Source organism: Acartia tonsa, chromosome 13 (genome assembly GCF_053477335.1).
Source record: "Acartia tonsa isolate MP-2025a chromosome 13, ASM5347733v1, whole genome shotgun sequence".
Classification (NCBI taxonomy): Eukaryota; Metazoa; Arthropoda; class Copepoda; order Calanoida; family Acartiidae; genus Acartia; species Acartia tonsa.
This window is the reverse complement of record NC_137272.1, coordinates 40015389-40035668: the sequence shown is the minus strand read 5'-3', so window position 1 is coordinate 40035668 and position 20280 is coordinate 40015389. Positions and strand designations below refer to the sequence as shown.

At 32.3% G+C, this 20280-nt stretch overlaps 2 protein-coding genes across 51 annotated transcripts in view; both read right to left on the bottom strand.

The window, feature by feature from the left end:
• pnut (septin 7-like protein pnut) overlaps nucleotides 1-9559 on the bottom strand; it is a 71003-nt gene extending 61444 nt beyond the window's left edge. For 2 of the 4 annotated variants that reach the window (XR_013873883.1, XR_013873884.1), the window contains exons 1-3: nucleotides 7080-7288; nucleotides 5323-5445; nucleotides 4538-4687 (exon numbers count right to left, since the gene is read on the bottom strand). Coding sequence is in view for 2 of the 4 variants with exons in the window: in XM_080145688.1 (XP_080001814.1) it covers nucleotides 4538-4687; nucleotides 5323-5445; nucleotides 7080-7145 (339 nt within the window). In the remaining 2 variants the exon portion in view is untranslated. Of the gene's footprint in view, nucleotides 1-4537; nucleotides 4688-5322; nucleotides 5446-6316; nucleotides 6382-7079; nucleotides 7289-9522 lie in introns of those variants that run through there. The other 2 variants (XM_080145688.1, XM_080145689.1) reach the window with 2 other exon arrangements.
• A 480-nt stretch (nucleotides 9560-10039) lies between these two features.
• LOC145303968 (macoilin-like) overlaps nucleotides 10040-20280 on the bottom strand; it is a 30853-nt gene continuing 20612 nt past the window's right edge. The window contains exons 15-24 of one of the 47 annotated variants that reach the window (XM_080145685.1): nucleotides 19774-19900; nucleotides 15638-15757; nucleotides 15222-15402; nucleotides 14689-14893; nucleotides 13905-14051; nucleotides 12922-13081; nucleotides 12549-12636; nucleotides 11508-12368; nucleotides 11318-11392; nucleotides 10040-11200 (exon numbers count right to left, since the gene is read on the bottom strand). In XM_080145685.1, coding sequence (XP_080001811.1) covers nucleotides 13021-13081; nucleotides 13905-14051; nucleotides 14689-14893; nucleotides 15222-15402; nucleotides 15638-15757; nucleotides 19774-19900 — 841 coding nt within the window. In that variant the 3' untranslated portion in view covers nucleotides 10040-11200; nucleotides 11318-11392; nucleotides 11508-12368; nucleotides 12549-12636; nucleotides 12922-13020. Of the gene's footprint in view, nucleotides 11201-11317; nucleotides 13082-13424; nucleotides 13482-13904; nucleotides 14052-14688; nucleotides 14894-15221; nucleotides 15403-15637; nucleotides 15758-19773; nucleotides 19901-20280 lie in introns of all 47 variants that reach the window. The other 46 variants (XM_080145650.1, XM_080145665.1, XM_080145675.1 and 43 more) reach the window with 46 other exon arrangements.

Here is a 20280-nt window from a genome sequence, read left to right as displayed (position 1 = left end):
GAGGCTAGAAGCGAAGCCGATAGTACATATATATATTCAGGGCGACCACTCCAAAACAAAAAAAATATAGTATTTTTATAGTATATTTTTTCAATCCATATAGTATATATAGTATATTTTTTTTCACTCATATAGTATGATATAGTATCGGACTTAGAATTATTTAGTAATACATAGAATATACATCATCAATAATAACTCAAAGCATAGCTGTTATCAAGGCAATTTCACATATAAGGAGCTTACTCTGTGATTATTAGGCAAGGTATTAATGTGAGACTATAGGTTGTTTAGGATAAAATTTTACTTTTGGTTAGTATTTCACATATATTTAATCATTTTTTGGATAGGTCTCAGGTTCAGGTGCTGCAGGTTATCTGGACAAGTAAAAAAAATAAAATTTCTGTTTGAAGAGTTAGAGATCAACTTATAAAACAAAATATACACCTTTTTGGATGTTATTAACATAAATGAAGAAAAAATTAAAATAGGCCTCTAAGTTCTGGTCTTGCAGGCCTCCAGGTGCCCTCTGGACAAGTAATAGATATTTCTTTTATTTGAAGAGTTAGAGGCCAACTAATAAAATCGAATATGCATCTTTTTGAATGCTATTAACAAATCTGAAGAAAAAAATTAAAATCGGCCTCCAAGTTCTGGTCCTGTAGGCCTCCATGTCCACTCTGGACAGGTAAAAAATTCAAATTTCTTATTTGAAGAATTAGAGGTCAACTTATAAAAAAGAATATTCATCTTTTTGGATGATAATAACATAACTAAAGAAAAAAATAAAATCGACCCCTAAGTTCTGGTCCCGCAGACTCTGGACAGGTAAAAATAAAACTTCCCTTAATTGAACAGTTAATGGTTTATTTGTTAAACAAAATGAGCTTATATTTGGATGTTCTTATATATTTGAAGGAAAAAATAAAATTGGCCTTCAGGTTTAGGAGCTGCAGGCCTCCAGGTGGACTCTGGACACGAATAAAATAAAAATTTTAAATTTAAGGAGTTAGAGGTTTATTAAACAACATAAGCATCTTTATAGATGCTATTTATATCTTTAAAGAAAAAATGACAATCGACCTCCAGGTTTTGATGCTGCAGGCTTCCAGGTGGACTCTGGGCAGGTAAAAATCAAAAGGGGGAGGCGAATGTGCCACTTTTTGAAACGAAAAGTAAAACGTGCATGATCTCAGCCCATAAAAGAGTTACTGCTCTGAAATTCTGCACAACAGTTCTTTTGTGGAGAACAATATGGAACTGTGAAGAAGTGGCGGTGGAACCGCCGTTTCCCGCTGATTTTTGCTTTTTTTCGCAAAATTAGACAGTTCTCAATCATCTGAGATAGACTTTTTTTCTCATTAAATTGTCAAGTGAAAATATAAGCGAAATTTATGAGAAAAAAGTTTATCTCAGATGATTGAAAATTGTCTATTATGGCAAGAAAAGGCAAAAAAAATTCGGCGGGAAACGGCGGTTTTTGGCGGGAGCGGCGGTTCCGCTGCCTATTCTTCATAGTTCCATATTTTTCTCCACAAAAGCAACTGCTGTGCAAAATTTTGGAGCTGTAACTCTTTTATGGGATGAGATCATGCACGTTTTAGTTTCAAAAAGAGGCACATCCGCCTCCCCCCTTTCTTAATTATGTAGTTAGAGCTTAGTTTATAAAACACCATAAGCATCTTTTTAGATGTTATTTACATACCTAAAGAAAAAATTCAATTGATCTCCAGGTCCAGGTGCTGTAGGCTTCCATGTAGTCTCTGTCCAGAGAAAACCTGGAGGCCTGAACTTGAACTTTTCAAATAAGAAATTTGAGTCTTTTACATGTCCTGAATGAACCTAAACTTGGATCCCTATCCAAATAAATGCATATTCTGTTATATAAATAGACCTCTTCATATAAGAAATTTGATTGTTCACTGTTCAGAGTGGACCTAAAGGCCTGTAGGACCTGAACTTGGAAGCCGATTTTTATATTTTCTTCAGATATATAGGAGGCGTTGTCACAAAACTGACAATATTCGTTTTTTGTTATATAAGTGTAATATTATATAGTATATATAGTAAATTTTGGTCAAGTAAAGGTAATAATATATAGTATATATAGTAAAATTTGGTCATATAGTATGATATAGTATCCAAATTCATCCTATATAGTATAAATAGTATATATAGTATGCAGTGGTCGCCCTGTATATTAATGGATATTGTGACAGGGTAAAATTTTGTCGTCAATTTAGGTTGCTTATATAGTCCTTCTAAGATATTGGTCAATACGTTTCTCCATGGACAGGGGAGAGACTTATCCATCTAGGAGTAAGAATTTTCAGGGTATGCGAGGATCTCTCACAATATCCACGTATTCTATATCCATTACTGTATGTAAAAAAATATAAAGTAAGTTAACCTAATGACGATAATAAATGATTAAACTAAATAAACTAAAAGGGAGGAGCAATCTTCTTATATATAATATTTTACAAACAGATATTGGGATCTGTTTGAAGTAAAATGAATGAAAAAAACTATAGAAAAAAGCCTTTAGTTAAGATATCAAAACATTCAAAACTAAAATTTTTATGTTTATTCAATAGGACTTTGTTTCCGGGAATTTTAAGTAAATTCTTCCTTTCTTGTTCAGTTATTTTGAAAGAACACAATTCTTGTTTTATCTTTTTGTTTGTTTTTCACATTTTTCTTGTCTCCATGCACAGATAAGGAATCTTGACGACAAAGATTTTTTTATCCAATCTTGACAAGTGAGGTATTTTTGGAAAGAGGAATATACATAGAAAACGCCTATGTAAATCAGAAAATCCGCAGAAATCATATTTGCAAGTTATTTGCAAAAATCTGCAATGTTAATTTGCAAAATTGATTTCATGCCCTAAATGACTGATTTAGAAAAAATCTTTTTATGAAATGTGTTTATCTATAAGTTTAGAACATAATTAAGACAAAAAAATTTCTTTAGTGTTACTTTTTTCACCTTATATATAAAAAAAGCAGTTTCTCACAATTTATGATAAAAAAAGGTATAGGAACAAAAAATATATTTTTTTCTTGATGTAAACACAATAATTGGCATAAAATCTATCATCCTAAATGTAAAAATCAGATATAGACTCCTTTTTAGAGCAAATATAGTGCAAAAAGTAATCAAGACATTTTTGCAAAGTATGAAAATCTAAAGAAAATAGTTCTTTTTGATTTTGATATACATATCAGATAAATGTATATAAAATTAGTGATCAAAAACTATAAAACAAGTTATAACTTTTTTCAACCCTATCATTGATTAAAATGCACTTTTAGGTTTACTCATTACCAAAGTTGCACATAAAAACTCTTTTTATTAAGTTATTAAACAAAATAAATTCAAATCAACAATTAGGCGTTTTTTATAATGCAGTAGACCATTTTGTAGTTGTTTTTTTGGCATTTTTTTGTTTAATTACTACATAAAAAGAGTTTTTATGCACTGCTTCAGTAATTCTTAAACCTAAAAGTGCATTTAAATTAATGATAGGGTTGAAAAAACTTATAACATGTTTTATAGTTTTTGATCACTAATTTTATATACATTTATAAGATATGTATATCAAAAGCAAAAATAACTATTTTCTTTAGATTTTTATACTTTGCAAAAATGTCTTGGTTACTTTTTGCACTATATTGACTCTAAAAAGGATTCTATATCTGATTTTTACATTTAGGATGATATATTTTATGCTAATTATTGTGTTTACATCAAGAAAAAAACATATTTTTTGTTCCTATACCTTTTTTTATCATAAAAAGTGAGAAACTGCTTTTTTCATATATAAGGTGAAAAAAGTAACACTAAAGAAATTCTTTTTGCCTTAAGTATGTTCTAAACTTATAGATAAACACATTTCATAAAAAGATTTTTTTCTAAATCAGTCATTTAGGGCATAAAATTAATTTTGCAAATTAACATTGCAGATTTTTGCAAATAACTTGCAAATATGATTTCTGCGGATTTTCTAATTTACATAGGCGTTTTCTATGTATATTCCTCTTTCCAAAAATACCTCACTTGTCAAGATTGGATAAACATTTCTTTGTGGTCGAGATTCCATAACTGTGCATGGCTAAGTTTATTTTGCCGGGTTATCCAAATTTTGGCGCTAAATTCTTTTTATGTACAGTCATTCATATTTTCTAAAGGTTAATAACATAATTATTTTTTTCTTTAAGTAAGATTAGATCCTATTACTTTGAAAATAACTTTAACTTGTAAAAATATTAGGTAGATAAAATAAAATGAAAACGGCCAAATTTTCTTAAAAAGGGTGAAAAATGGGAAAAGCAGGTTTTCTTAATTTCAATTTCAAGGGGGATGTTAGCGCCCCCTTCCGCAGATTTCAGGTTTTAATTGAATAAGTATAGCCATGACAAAAGAAAACTTTTAATCTTTCAATGAAACATATTTTCATGATACTAGTATGATCGTCCAAATAAATCCATGGTTACTAATATTAATAGTTTTAGGGATCTTATTGAAGCTTACCTCAGGTTTTGGTGAGATATCGCGGGGTTTGGGGGCGACGTTTGGTTTGAGGTTAGCAGTAGGTGGAGCCGCCATTTGGGCGGCTGGCGGCGGGGAATTGCCGCCTGTACTTCCTTGGGGACTTACACCGTTGGAGTAAGGGGTGCCTTCCTGAAAAAATAAAAGGGTATATTAGATATGCAAGAAAAACCTTATGTTACTTACAATTTTTAACTTTAAAGTAGGTAAAGAATTAAAGAAATACCTACCTATTTAAATAAAGAAAAGAAAATATTAGAAAACAGCTATATAGGTAGCTTAATTAAAAGGAAGATAATAAGATAGATAAATTAAATGAAAGAGTAAGATAAGTAGGGGGAAAATGAAGACGTAGAAAGTTAAATAGGCAGTTATAGATGGCTAGATAGAAGGTAGCTAAAATAAAAGTGTAAGTTAAATGAGTAGCTAAATTGAAGAAAAGAAAGTAAGGTAGGTAGCTAATTAAAGAGGTAATAAAATAGATAGGTAAGTAAATCAAAGGGTAAATGAATGGATGTCGAATATACGTGGATATTATGATAGGGGAAAAATTGTCTTCAATTTAACTTAACATGTAAACGCGTATATTTGCCAGTTCGTTAATCCAGGTGAAGTGAAGAAGATTGGATAAAGGGGGCCGGGTGGAAGGAGAAATTGTTATTTTGACCCGCTGCGTGCTTTATTTAATTAGAGAACATGAAAATCTGGTGTAAGATCCAAGTAATAATATATCCATTGTAGAAAGTTAGTTGAAAAATACAAGATACCTTTGCCCGACTAGAAGGAGCTTGTGTTGGGGGCTGGGGAGGTGCCGTTGATGGCTGGGTTATTTTATTACTTCCGTAGATGGGTTGCTGCGCTACTGAATCTTTATTTTGTAGACTTGTCTCCTAGAAATAAAATTTTCAGATTAGGTAGGTAGGTATTAATTTTGTTAAAAATATTTATAAATAGGAATAAATATACAATAATGAATAAAGGATAAAAGGGGGGAGGCGGATGTGCCACTTTTTGAAACCAAAACTAAAAGACAACAAAGGAACTCGACTAAAAAAGAGTTACAGCCTGGTCTGAGATTTTGCATGGAAGTTGCTTTATAGGGGTACAATATGGAACTGTGAAGAAACGGCGGCGCAACCGCCGAAAACCGCCGTTTCCAGCCGAATTTTTTTTGCAATTTCTCGGCGGTTGCACCGCCGTTTCTTCACTGTTCCATATTGTAACCCTATAAAGCAACTGCCATGCAAAATGTCAGACCTGTAACTCTTTTTTTAGTTGAGTTCCTTTGACTTTTAGTTTTGGTTTCAAAAAGTGGCACATCCGCCTCCCCCCTTTATGACCTAAAAATCCAAATAGGTAATAGGACAAAACAGTGTGGTTGAATAATATTTTTGTCTCGCATAGTATTATAAACAGCTTTCCGCGGATATAGAATGTAGAATTATAAAATTAAAACCAGTTTTTTTAGCCCAGAGGTGCCGAAGGCACGACCTAAATAACTGGTTTTAATCTTATGATTGTACATTTTTATATTCGTAGAAAGCTGGATATAATACGATGCTAGACATAGTTTATTCGTATGGATTAGAACCGGTTCCTATCCACCGGATTCGAATGAATACGAAAAAAGTTATTTTCTTTGCATTTTTACAGAATTTTATTAAGAAAATTTATTGTGTTAATATTTTTCACAGATTTAAGTTTAAACGTACAACAATACGAAGACAAAACATAAAATGACAGTGTAAAAGTCTCACTTACTAGAATTTTATTTGTATACGAGGGGAGAACGCGAGCGTGATTACAAGGCTCATTTATTTATATCTGGAAATAGGTGTAAATAAAATATTTTAATGTATTTTATTTTAATTTAGGTACCTACATGAATAAAATTTCTGTAGGTAGGAAATATAATTAAGATTATGAGAAATTTGAATGATAAATACAATTGATATGGGTTTCAAAAATTGAAAATGCAGATATTTCGCTAAATAACCATCAGGTATACTTAAATGAGTCTTTGTATTTTCATAAGTTTTCAAATTGTAAAACACAAAATCTCATTATATAACATTCTTACAATTTAAGTATATTTTGAGGGGATAGGTAGTTAGACAAATTGCATTTGACAAGTTAAGGTATTTAGAGTAATGATTATTTGTATTTGGCATTTGTAGAAATGAAAGATATTGTTTAGTTGAGAATATATAAAACTTATATTTTAACCCTTTGTTGCTACAACAAATATGTGCCATTTCTGATTGTTTAAGATATCATTTGAGACAAATTACAAGAATATTGTTATTATTCAGCGAAGCTTAAATTATTAGTGTAACAATCACCCTTTCAGGAAGTTTAATTACAAAAAATTCGCAACTTAGAGATATTTCTTTATATGTTTAAACTCTACCTAGTAATATTGATTCAGTGGACTCAAACCAATTGACGTACAACAAAAGCAAATTTTAGAGTAACCACGCCCACAAAATCTGTCAAAAAAAGGGATGATCAACATAATACAAACCTTCATAAACATTTCCCTGCGCGCCTGCAATCTTTGCTGCAAAGCGCTGGTACGCGGCTGCTCCATTACTGCCGCCAATCAATATTTCGGCCGCTACACAAATTCTTGACAGCTTTAAAAATCACTTATTTATGTAAAGTTGTTGTTATAATTAAATTTCTTTATTTGAAATTGAAAAAAAAACCGGAATATTATTTGGATAGCGCAATGCCGCGCTAATTTTTAGGCAAGTTTGCCGCCCCTAGACTCGATAATCAATCAATAACATAATTTAAAAGTCGACGTTTATGAATAAGTTAGGAAATATAAATTTGGCAATGTTCGTTAGTCTATCTGTTGTTATTCTTCTGTTTAATTTGAAATTTCTGACACTCTTAAAGAAAGTATATGTCTTTAAAATAAATTTAAAAGCTGAACAAAAAATATTTGAGATAATATTTTGAACAAAACTTGCTCTTATAACAATCGAAGATATTCTATTTTATAATTTGTCCGTCATTTTAGAATATATAAATGGAAACAGCTTAAAGTATGATTTGTTTAACATTAGGTATTAAAAAAAGAAATATCTTTGCAAAAAAAAATATAAGTTATAATAATTTTTTTTTTCTCAACAGATAACGACATCCTAGTTGAAACATAAACATGAAAATAAACAACTAAGAGAAAAGGGGAATATTAATCTAGGACTATTAAAATAGAAATTCTAATAAAACTACCAAAATATACAATAGCAAGTGTGCCTCATTTTAAGTCTTAGATACTGGATAAACTTTCAAGCAAACTAATGTAAAATTAGATAAATATGGATATCAACAAAAACAGAATGCAAAAATAAAACCTGCTTTTAAATTAATTTATGCTAAGGTTAAATTAATGTACATCCCCAATGATGTTACACAAAATTACTGTAGATTACAATTATTGATTGAAACGATTGGACACTTGACTTATTGAATAAACTAATAAAAATTCAGTATAAGTTCCCAAAGTTATTGAGCTAACGAATAAAACTTTGGGGACTACTGTAATAAACAGCCCAATGTCCCCTCCCTCCCTGGTTAATGTTGAGTTTATTGTATAAACATATTGAAATGGGGGCAGCAAAAACAAAACATAAATACATATACGCCCATCTGTCCTAGTATAAATTAAATGCGTAGCTGAAACAAGGATGGGAGAAAATTGGAGAATGAAATCCTTCAAGTGGTCGTCGGGGATATTTAATAGTTATTTCTCGCATCGTATTATAAACAGCTTTCCGCGGATATAGAATGTACAATTCTAAGATTAAAACCAGTTTTGTTAGACCCGAGGTGCCGAAGGCACGGGCTAAAAAAACTAGTTTTAATCTTATGATTGTACATTTTTATATTCGTAGAAAGCTGAGCTGGATCTTTAAATCATTTCAATGGTGCGCTAAATCACCCCGCGCACCATTGAAATGATTTAAAGATCCAGCTCTGGATATAATGCGATGTAGACATAGTTTTTTCGTATGGATGAGAACCGGTTCTTATCCACCGGATTCGAAAGAAATACGAGAAAAGTCAATCTCAATATCCAATGAATTGATTAGGTTCTCCTTTTTTGGGGGAAGCTTCACATAGGTCCCCAGAAGGTTTTCAGCTTTTTCTGCCCCTGACCTCCCTCTTCGTATTCAGAGCCCCTTGATGCTAATGGATCAGCTGCTTTTACAAAAAAAACTTTTATAGATGAAATAGCTTGGATCAAAAGAAAATAAAAGTTTTTGGCAGTTAAGTCAGATTTATCATGCATAGATAAATATTAACTCTTAGTTGGTACTTAAAATGATTTTCATATATTTGTTTTATTGAAAATCTAAGTTTTAATACGTAACCTATTTAAAATGAAATTCAAGTTAATGGTCAGAAATCTAGCACAGAAAACATAAAAACCTTAAGATTCTAATAAAGCTTTGGTAAGTATTTTTTACCCTGTATAGTCTATAATAAGATAACTAACAAATAATTTATCTCAAAGAAGCTCAGTTCCTAGGCAAGTTTAAAGCTATTTATCTTCCAAAAAGGTTAAGCCGATAATCAAAATAAATGCTCATTTTTTATTACTAACTATTTTAAACAAAAAAATTCAATCAACTATACAATATAGAAATAAGAACTTCTTTGTGCAATGCCATTAGAACATTAAAGTAAAACACTAGAGGGAGAAAGGGTTAAATAACTGTATCTCCCCATCGCAACCGCCTTGTGCAACCTTCCTATTGGGTCATTAAAAATCAACCAATGGTGTCGCTTAAAATTAACCAGCCAAGTAGCAGAAAATAATTTAGAAGCAGACGAAAGAGGTCTTTGAAATATGAAGGGAGGTAGTTGTCTGTATATACATCTATACTATAGATCTGTTATTAGAACTTCAACTTTTCCCTAAAAATCCTTGAGTGTTATGATATAATTGATACCTATTTTTCATAGATAATAATTGCCATGTTTTGTTGATATCTGAAATAAATACAAATATTAATATATATGGGTATGAAACAAAAAAAAATATTTAAATTTCAAGTAGAGATTGCCAAAAAGTAATAATAGACCTGCAACTTCTGTAAGGTTCTATAAAATAGGATTCTACATTGGGATTTGGTGAAGTTCCTTATGAAATAAAAACTTAACTATTTTCAAAATCCAAAAGTCATGAACATTAAACATAAAGAAACTAAGCCCAAAGAGGAAAAAAATATTATAATTCCTACATTTTAAAGGGGGACGACCCCCCCCCCCCCCCTAGAGGTCTCTAGGGGCGCAGCCAATATTGACATAAAAATTATCACTTCTTAGGGTACCTATACAAGTCCAATGAACTTATTACAGCTACCCCTTGATGCCAAGTTTAATCAGCAGAATATTTTTTTGTCCTAAATGACCCCCCGCCCCCCCACCTTAGAAAAAATAACTACAAAATAAACATGAAAAAATACATAGAAACGAATAATTTTTATTACCAAGATATTTTATTAAAATCCTGTGTACGTTTTCTTCAAATTGTGTGACATTTATCAAATGATGTTTTGTTAGAATTTTTAACATAGTTGCGCCATTACAGAGCAATCATTACATATAGAGTAGCTGCGACGCTACTTAAAAGTAATACAGGATTTTGTTTTCATGGTTATGTGTGGTTTTATATGGAAATTTCACTTATCCAAGATTTTTTAACAAAAATGTTAGATTTGACCAATACATGTGTAATTTTTGTCATAAAATTCCATTTAATCGTTTAGAAAAACATAATACATATTCTTTTAGGCTTTTTAGTAGGTAGTCAAATCTAACATTTTTAGAGAAAAAAAACAGGTTTAAAATGATACATTTAAGTTTTTTTTATAATGACACACAGGTCTTTTACACACCAAATATTTATTTTAATGCCTGCCTTAGATTTAAATTAATAAAATAATAAATATGGCCAATTTTACCCCAAAACTTGATAAAAACATTTACAAGAAGGTCTTTAAAAAGTTACACATTGGGGTTAAAAATAAAGACAGGCTAAATTTTTTTTTTCAAAGCTTGTTTTTCATGTCCAAACGCCTTTATCAATCATGGAAATATAACAAAAGGAGTTAGGAAGGAAGTACAGAAAAATCAAGGAAGCATTCATGGAAAAAATCCCCTAAATTTCTTTCGTTTCAAAATAATGCGTTTTGCTTATATAGAGATCAAAATGGAGAATTTTTTACAAAATGTTATATAAGCAGTCAAAAAAGTTAGATTTTTGGTAAAATTTTGTTTCTAAAATATCAAAATTTTAATGATTGTGTTTAAAAGAATTTTTAGGGATTAATGGGAGAAAGAATTGGTGTGTTTACAAACCAAATATAACAGTTGTTAAAGTACGAACAGTACGCTTACAGTGAATACAGTACAGCTTTAATATCACAGTCTTATTTACTTGGGTGAGAAAAGTGGCAGAAAAATTAATAATACAGTAACAATCTTTTTTTTTTATTTTGAAAATCACACTACTTAAAAAAAATGTCCTACAAAAGTTTAATTCATGTTAGAAGTAGTGTGAATTATGATAATATTCTTACAAGAAGGTATTTTTGATTCATTAGCAAAAAAAATAAACAAAATAAACTTTAAAAATAATAAATAAAAGCACAACTAAAAAAGAACTTAAAAAATTGCATTTTTGGGAAGAAATAAAAATTGTGCTTTTTAAGAACAAAGAAAATAATTTTTTTTTCTAGGTACAAATGCAATTAAATGTATCTTCAAGATAAATAAATTAACAAAAATATATCTAATTTTGATCTATTATTTTGTGCTCTTTTAAAGTACGGTGCAATTTTAAGATCATTTTCTTCCAAATTTACTTAAATTGTAATTTTCCTTAAAATACCCCTAAAAGTGTTAAAAGTATAATTGACTTTTTTTGTATCACCTTTGTACTTTTCTACGTATTTACAAAATACATTTGGTTGGGTCAAACATTTTTTTCCTTAACAGAAAATAATTATAATTAGAGAAAAAAAATGAACAAACAAGCATCAGTATGCAAGGAAAAAAATAAGAATAACAATAATAACAAAAAAGAATGAATCTAGGTTGGTTTTTTATACAGTCAATTTTCATAAGAAAAAGAAACAAATAACATTTTTACTTTTTTTTAATCATCACCACTTTTAGTTTCACCGCGCGCGCGAAAGACTTTAAACAAATTTGGCGCCATTCTAGAAAGGCGCCAAAAATTTTCCCGCCTTTTTTTGTTTTGTTTTTGGTAAATTGAAATCACTTGATTGGTGGTAAGTGGACACTTACATACAGTAAATGAGCGAGAAGTGAGAGAAGTCTTTTTTTCAAAATCAGAATACGTTTTTTCTGTTAACTTCAATGTGAAAGTTTAATATAAAATCAATAATATTAATTAAGTACTAAACCTTTTCTTTCTTTCTTGGCTGATTCGAGAGAGTGATATTTAGGTTGGAGGTGATCTTCCATTAGGTCTGGAGGCCTTTGCTGGCAGCTGTAATTATGACTTTCAAGATGTTCGTCTGTAAGGGGTTAAGACAAAGTGTTGGTTTTCCTGTATTTTTCAAAAGCAAGCTAGATGTTTGTTTTTAAGCAGCTTGTATTGGTTTTTAAATTATCCTGTACTGTTTTGTTGACAACTTTAAGCTGTCTTCTTTATGTAGGTTTGTTTGATTTTATGTTTTCTGATGGTAATTTTCTTGTAATTCTTTCTTAAAGGATTTTTTAACAAGGATTGGAGCAAGGAAAGGAATTATGGTAACAATTATGAATCCTTAACATAAAATATCCACAGTAATCTTAGCTATCTAGCCAATAACTTACTTACTTTCTGTCTTACTATCTTCTAGCTAAATTGTATACCTTTTTAGCTTACTAACATTTTTCTGATCTTGAACCTTTCTTATAACCACTAAACTATAATTCTATGGATAATTTATGGTAGGGATGTAACAATGTAAATCAATATTGTTCAAAACACATTAGGGTACTCCACAACAACATTAAATATTACAACAGGACAAAAATTATTTTGATATACCCTATTTGATTCCAGATTGATCTTGTATTATTGAAGATGTTTTAAATACAATGTACAAAGAGGATTATTCACGAATAAGATCATATTAATACTTAATCTTTATTCGAATTTTAAAATTTTTAGGTGTAGGCACCATTTCATAATGTATATGAAATCTTTAATTTAAAAAAGACATGATCTCTTCAATGAACAATCCTGTTTTCATCAGGAAACCAAAAATGGGTAATGGGAAAAGCTCTAAACGATAACTCAAGGAGGGTTCATCAATAATAAGGGACAAGACAACGTTATACATAAATTTTTAGATTTTTTTATATATCATATTAATCAATGGACATGACTTTAGGAAAAACAGATAGATATTTGATTGATTGATTGGTTTGGTTTAGGCGTCATTGTGATTTCCGTTGGTTTGGGAATAGGTTAAAGTTGACGTGTACAGGGAGCTGAAATAAAAAAAAGGTATATTATTAAAAATTCGGAAATCTGTAGAAACAGATTGAAATCATGAAAATGATTTTTATTTTTTCAATACAATGCTTTAATCGGCATAAAAAAAACTGATTCTTATTTACATATTCAAAGATATTCAAAAAGAGCATTTCAGAAGGAGTATAGCTAAAAGAAAAGGTGAAATAAAAAGAAGCTTAAGATCAATTAAGCTTAAGATTAATTATTTATATTGTGTCAAATAAATTTTTTTCTTCATATGCCTTAGTTTTATCCAAAATTACTTGATTTGAAAAAAATTACAGTACAGTGTCTAAATTATTAATATGTCTACTATACCTCCTTTGTTGTTATTACTTGCTCTCAAAGTCATACTTGTTTGTGAGGTATTGGGACCTCAAAATAACCATCAAATGATTTATATTTTATAGATAGAAGATTATTGAAAAAATTGTTTTGTTTATTCATAGTTAGTTTGTCCTTTTAAAAAATGATAAAGGTAGCTTCTATGCTAAAAGGGACTTTGAAACATATTTTTTTAGAATAGCCTAGGTATAACCAACAATCACAAAAAATAAAGAATATTTGGAATACTACTACCTTCTAAGGCAGAACCCCAAAATAGCTAAAATCACGAAATCATAAGAAATATGTTTTTCGTATTAATTCAGCGGAGCTTTCCCTCAGAAATTGCCCCTTCCACTTAATTTCAATTTATTTCAAAATAAGAGGGGGGACTTATGTGCTCGACTGGCCACTTTCAGGGAAACCGTCGACTAAGCTGTTGGTTATACCTACATTGACCGTGCCGTTTCTTACCTGCCAATGCAAGAGTGGGAGTTCTTGTCATAATTAGCCAGCTTGTCCTCCAGATCTGCCAGACCCAGTCCTGTCAACTTGGACAGCTCAATGCCAGCAGGCAGATCTGACATACTAGCTCCAGAGTCATGCCCACTCATATCAAGACTGAAACAATTTAGTTAGATTAAAAATAAGGACACCAATTACAATATTTAGATTCAAAAGCAGTCTCAGAAATTGTCCCTAGAAATTTACAACTTATCTGATATTTGTAAGCGAACTCATAATTATCATTTAATTAATGGAACATCATATTATATTTGTCAAGGGCAAATATTTTTGGATTTCTGAATGACGGAAAATTTAGTTGGTCTCAAGTGATTCACATAAAAAGCAACTACAATACCTGCCAGATTAAAATTGTGGATTCCTTTGTATTTTAAAGCTGACATTTCTAAACCTTTTTGCATGCAGCGGTCATACCAGGTTATAAAACTACCAAACAATGCTAAAAAGGGGGGGGGGGGGGTTTAATGCAACCATCTCGTAATCAGTGATTAAATGGCACTTAGAATTCGAATTTATCTGAACTTTTGCATGAGTAATCCTTATCTTGACTTTTCCAACTTTTTGTTAAATTTAGGGAAAATAGACCTACCAAGGATTATTCATGCAAAAGTTCAGATCGAAATTCGAATTCTAAGTGCCATTTAATCAATGATTACGAGATGGTTGCATTAAACCCCCCCCCCCTTATATAAATATACCCTACTCTTCTTAAATAGGCAAATAAATTGAATACCTGTTAGGAATAAAAAGTCCACTGGAGGCAGATGACCTTGTGGTAGCTGGAAAACCACCGGGTGCAGCGGAAATACCGCCGAGCCCGTTATGGCCAAAACTGCCCGCCATTGATGTGACTATACCGCCGCCTGGCATAATGGCCATCATCTCGGCGATGTTGCCCTTTAATTCCAAGATTTCGCGGTCTTTGATCATCAATTGTGCTAAAAAAATTTATACATCAAATATTTATAGTACCTAGGTACCTAATTTAAGCAATGAATAGTGTAATATCTGCTATATTTTAAATATAATGTATTGTGTTTTTATCTATTGTAACATATACTGGATAGCACTAAATTCCAGAGATTCTTTGCACTATAAAGATTACAAAGTTAAAAAAAAGAGAAAATGTACGTATTTATATTTATTATATAAGGTAAAAAATTGTATATTTACGTTATTAAGAAACCAGCAATGCATTAAATATTGAATTTTAATTAATTTTGGTACTTTTTGGTTCATATTCTCTTTTCAAAATAAAAAACTTACTCTCACTAATCTGTAGCTGCCGTTTAGCTGCGCCCAGGGCTGAAAACAAATCCATCTTGACCTTGGTCTCGGAGGACAAGGTCTTCTCCAGCTTGTTCTGTTGGTCCTGTGCCATGTTCAGGGCCATCCTCAGCTTCTCACACTCACCGTTAGGATTCATTTTCTTCAGCGATTTTATCTCCTACGGAAATTTGTTCATTAGAGTTTCATTGCACAAATTACCCCACCTATCCCTTAAATTTTATTACTTAAAAAGCTTAGGTAGTCCTTAAATTTTGTAATTTTTACCAAGATTTTGTCCTTACCTTCGTTTTTTTTCTGTAGCAAAAATCCAAATTTATCTTAACCCGAAATCCTTTTTTGATTTTAACAATTGCGGCTGTTTTATTGTGCCCCAGCCTAGTAAGTTAACTTACATCCTCAACAGCCTCAGCGCGCTGTTCTGACCGTGCGAGCTCGTCCTTCAGCCTGGCAATCTCAGCCTCCAGCTTGGCGATGGTCCCGGTGTTCTGGGACTGGGCTGCTACGGCGGCCACCTTAATATGAAAATATTATGATATTGTGTTGCCTCTTCTCGCGTATAGGGATGTGATAATTCTCAAGGAGTGTAAATAACACTGGTACCCAAAGTTTTATAACCACATTATCTTGTTTGTTGGAACATTTTGTTGAATTATGATTGGTTTGTTCCATACATACTAGAAACTTTTAAATAAATAATTTAAATCTACAGAAGGGGTAATTTAGTTTATGATCATAGGGGATGGATGTGCATCAATTAATCGTGCATCGTCTTATCCATTTCTATCCTTAAGAGATTATTTCTCGTATCGCTTCGAAACAGATTATCATCCGGTGCAGTGCATTAAATCCGGTTCTCGGCCATACGAAAAAAGGGGGGGGGGGGCGTAATGACATAAGCTCTTAAACCGTGAGCAAAATGGTCTAAATATTGAGCTAGACCCTTCAAACTTGGTATATAAGCTTAGTCCTATAGGTATTACATCTAAATGGCAAAAAAATCCAAAAATTTTTATTTTTAGGTTAGGTTAGGTAAGAAAAACCCTGCGGAAATGGGGTTTTTAGGCTTTTTTTGGTCTGTTTTGATGTGAAAACTTGCCTTAAATTGTTTTTTCTTAGGGTTTTAACTTAAATGCACTGTATCTATTCATATGGACATTATTTAAAATGATTTAGAAAGTCGGGGACCGACCCCAGGGGGCTAGGTGGGTGGCCCGCAGGGGTTAAGTTCATTTTTCCCAATATATTTGTGATACATCAAATTATAGGTTTTTTAGGTCAAGGAACTCAAATTCAGAGCTAAAATAAGCATTAGACTAATCTGAAGTTAGCCTCAGCGGGCTAGGTTGGTGGCCCGCAGGGGTTAAGTGCATTTTTTCTTATATATATCTTGTTATATATCAAACTATAGGTTTTTTAGGTCAAGAAACTCAAATTCTGAGCGAAAATTAGCATTAGACTGACCTGAAGCTAACCCCCCCCGGGCTAGGTTGGTTTTCTGCAGGGCTTAAGAGCATTTACCTAACCTAACCTAAAAACTTACTTATATTTTCACAGGTTTTTTTCTTGAATAAACTGTGTCTATTAATGAGGACTTTATTTAAGATGATCCAGCAAGTCGGGGACCGACCCCAGCCGGCTGGGTGGCCCGCAGGGGTTAAGTGCATTTTTCCCAATATATATGTTGCGATACATCAAATTATAAGTTTTTTAGGTCAGTTAACTCAAATTCAGAGCTAGAATTAGCATAAGACTAATCTGAAACTAGCCCCAGCGGGCTAGGTTGGTGGCACGCAGGGGTTAAATGCATTATTTCCAATATAGATCTTGTTATATATCAAAATAAAGGTTTTTAAGGTCAAGAAACTCAAATTCAGAGCTAAAATTGGCATAAGACTTACCTGAAGCTAACCCCTGCGGGCTAGGTAGATTTTCCACAGGGCTTATGTGCATTTTACCTAACCTAACCTAGAAACTTACTTATTCTTTTTGGTTTTTTCCTTGAATAAACTGTGTCTATTAATGAGGACATTATTTTAGATAATCCAGCAAGTTGGGGACCGACCCCAGCGGGCTAGGTGGGTGGCCCACAGGGGTGTAGTGCATTTTTTCTAAAGTATGTGTTGTCATACATCAAATTATAGGTTTTTTATGTCAAGAAACTCAAATTCAGAGCTATTTTAAGCATTAGACTGACCTAAGGCTAACCCCCGCGGATTAGATGGGTGGCCTGCAGGGGCAAATTTTCCAAATTATGTGTTGTTATACATCAAACTATAGGTTTTTAAAGTCGTGAAACTACCCCTTTGAATTTCTGGACCTAAAAAACCTATAATTTTATGTATGACAACTAAAATTGCACTTAACCCCTGCGGGCCACGCACCTAGACTGCTTAAACAATGTTCTAATAAATAGACACAGTTTATTCCAGAAAAAAACATAAAAAAAACAAGTAAGGTTCTAGGTTAGGTTAGGTAAAATAAACTTAAGACTTGCAGGCAACCCACCTAGCCCGCTGGGGCTAGCTTCAGATTAGTCTGATGCTTTTATTAGCTGTAAATTTGAGTTTCTTGACCTTAAAAACCTATAGTTGGATGTATGACAACACATACTTTAAAAAAAATGCATTTAACCCCTGAGGGACACCCACCTAGCCCGCTGGGGTCAGTCTTCGACTTGCTGGATCATCTGAAATAAGGTCCTCATGAATGGACAGTTTATTTGAAAAAAAACCTAAAAAAAAATATTAAATGTAAGTTTCTAGGTTAGGTTAGGTAAAATGCACTTAAGCCCTGTGGGCTACCTATCTAGCCCGCTGGGGTTAGCTTCAGATTAGTCTAATGCTTATTTCAGCTCTGAATTTGAGTTCTTTGACCTAAAAAACATATAATTGGATTTATCACAACATATATATTGGGGAAAATGCACTTAACCCCTGCAGGCCACCCACCTAGCCCGCTGGGGTCGGTCTTCGACTTGCTGAATCATCTGAAATAAGGTCCTCATGAATGGACAGTTTATTCTAGAAAAAAAACCAAAAAAAAATAATAAATGTAAGTTTCTAGGTTAGCTTAGGTAAAATGCACTTAAGCCCTGTGGGCAACCCAGCTAGCCCGCTGGGGTTAGCTTCAGATTATTCTAATGCTTATTTTAGCTCTGAATTTGAGTCCTTTGACCTAAAAAACATATCATTTGATGTATCACATCATATATATTGGGGAAAATGCGCTTAACCCCTGCGGGCCACCCACCTAGCCCGCTGGGGTCGGTCCCCGACTTGCTGGATCATCTTAAATAAAGTCTTCATTAATAGACACAGTTTATTCAAGAAAGAAACCTGTAAAAATATAAGTAAGTTTCTAGGTTAGGTTAGGTAAATGCTCTTAAGCCCTGCAGAAAACCAACCTAGCCCGGGGGGGTTAGCTTCAGGTGAGTCTAATGCTAATTTTCGCTCAGAATTTGAGTTTTTTGACCTAAAAAACCTATAGTTTGATATATAACAAGATATATATTAGAAAAAATGCACTTAACCCCTGCGGGCCACCAAACTAGCCCGCTGGGGCTAGCTTCAGATTAGTCTAATGCTTATTTTAGCTCTGAATTTGAGTTCTTTGACCTAAAAAACCTATAATTTGATGTATCACAACAAATATGTTGGGAAAAATGAACTAACCCACCTAGCCCCCTGGGGTCGGTCCCCGACTTGCTAAATCATTTTAAATAATGTCCATATGAATAGATACAGTGCATTTAAGTTAAAACCCTAAGAAAAAACAATTTAAGGCAAGTTTTCACATCAAAACAGACCAAAAAAAGCCTAAAAACCCCATTTCCGCAGGGGTTTTCTTACCTAACCTAACCTAAAAATAAAAATTTTTGTATTTTTTTGCCATTTAGATGTAATACGTATAGGACTAAGCTTATATACCAAGTTTGAAAGGTCTAGCTCAATATTTAGACCATTTTGCTCACGGTTTAAGAGCTTATGTCATTACGCCCCCCCCCCCCCCTTATGTAAAGCATCGTATATATCCACTTTTCTACAAATATAAAGATTAAAGATGTACATTGTACAATCATAAAATAAAAACCAGTTTTTTAGCCCCTAATTGAATAATTTTATATACGCGGAAATCTGTTTATAAAATTTTATAGGTTTGGATAACAAGCAAGATATCTAACAAACCAGTCTGTAGGCAAGAGGGCGACGTGACTAGGAGGACTCTTTCCTACCAAGCATAGTTGATTATGATAACAAGTTATTTATGTTGCTTAATTTAAATTATAAATATATTCTCATGTTGTGTTCATGTAAATAAGATTCTATTTGAATATTAATTTGGCTTTTGTTTATTACAGATTACTTGGGTTTTTAAATATTTATATGTGGGCATCAAAATTAGTAAATCCTGTTATGTGTTTTAGACTAATGTGAACATGTCATTTTATGTGCTGGTGTTTAGTGTCTCCATAGCTGCGCTACCACTTTAGGTAATTTTAACATAAATAACTATTATGATAACGACTTACCCTCTCAGCATTAGCTTCTTTCTTGTTTTTGCGCTCTGCCTCCAACTTTTGCTGGAAGTCAGTTCGCTGCTTCTTTTCCTCCACCAGTTTTTTCTCTAGGGCAGACAATGCTTGCTTCTCACCAGCCCTGTAATTTAGAGGCTTAGAGTTTATGCCGTGGTGCTTAAAATCTTACGTATAAATCATGGACTACCAAAATCCACCCACCTTTCAATATTTGAAAAGAAAAAAATGTTTCTATCGATTGCAGAGTTTTTAAACTAACGGTTACACTAAACATAACTTAATACGATATAAGTAAGCATACAAAGGGGGGAAGCGGTTGTGACACTTTTTTAAATCAAAACTAAAAGTTAAAGGAATTCAACTAAAATAGAGTTACAGCACTGAAATTTAGTATGGCAGTTGCTTTTAAGAGGTACAATGTGAAATGTGAAGAAACGGCTGCGGAACCGCCGCTATCGCCGAATTGTTTTTTTTTGCGGGAAACGGCGGTAGCGGCAGTTT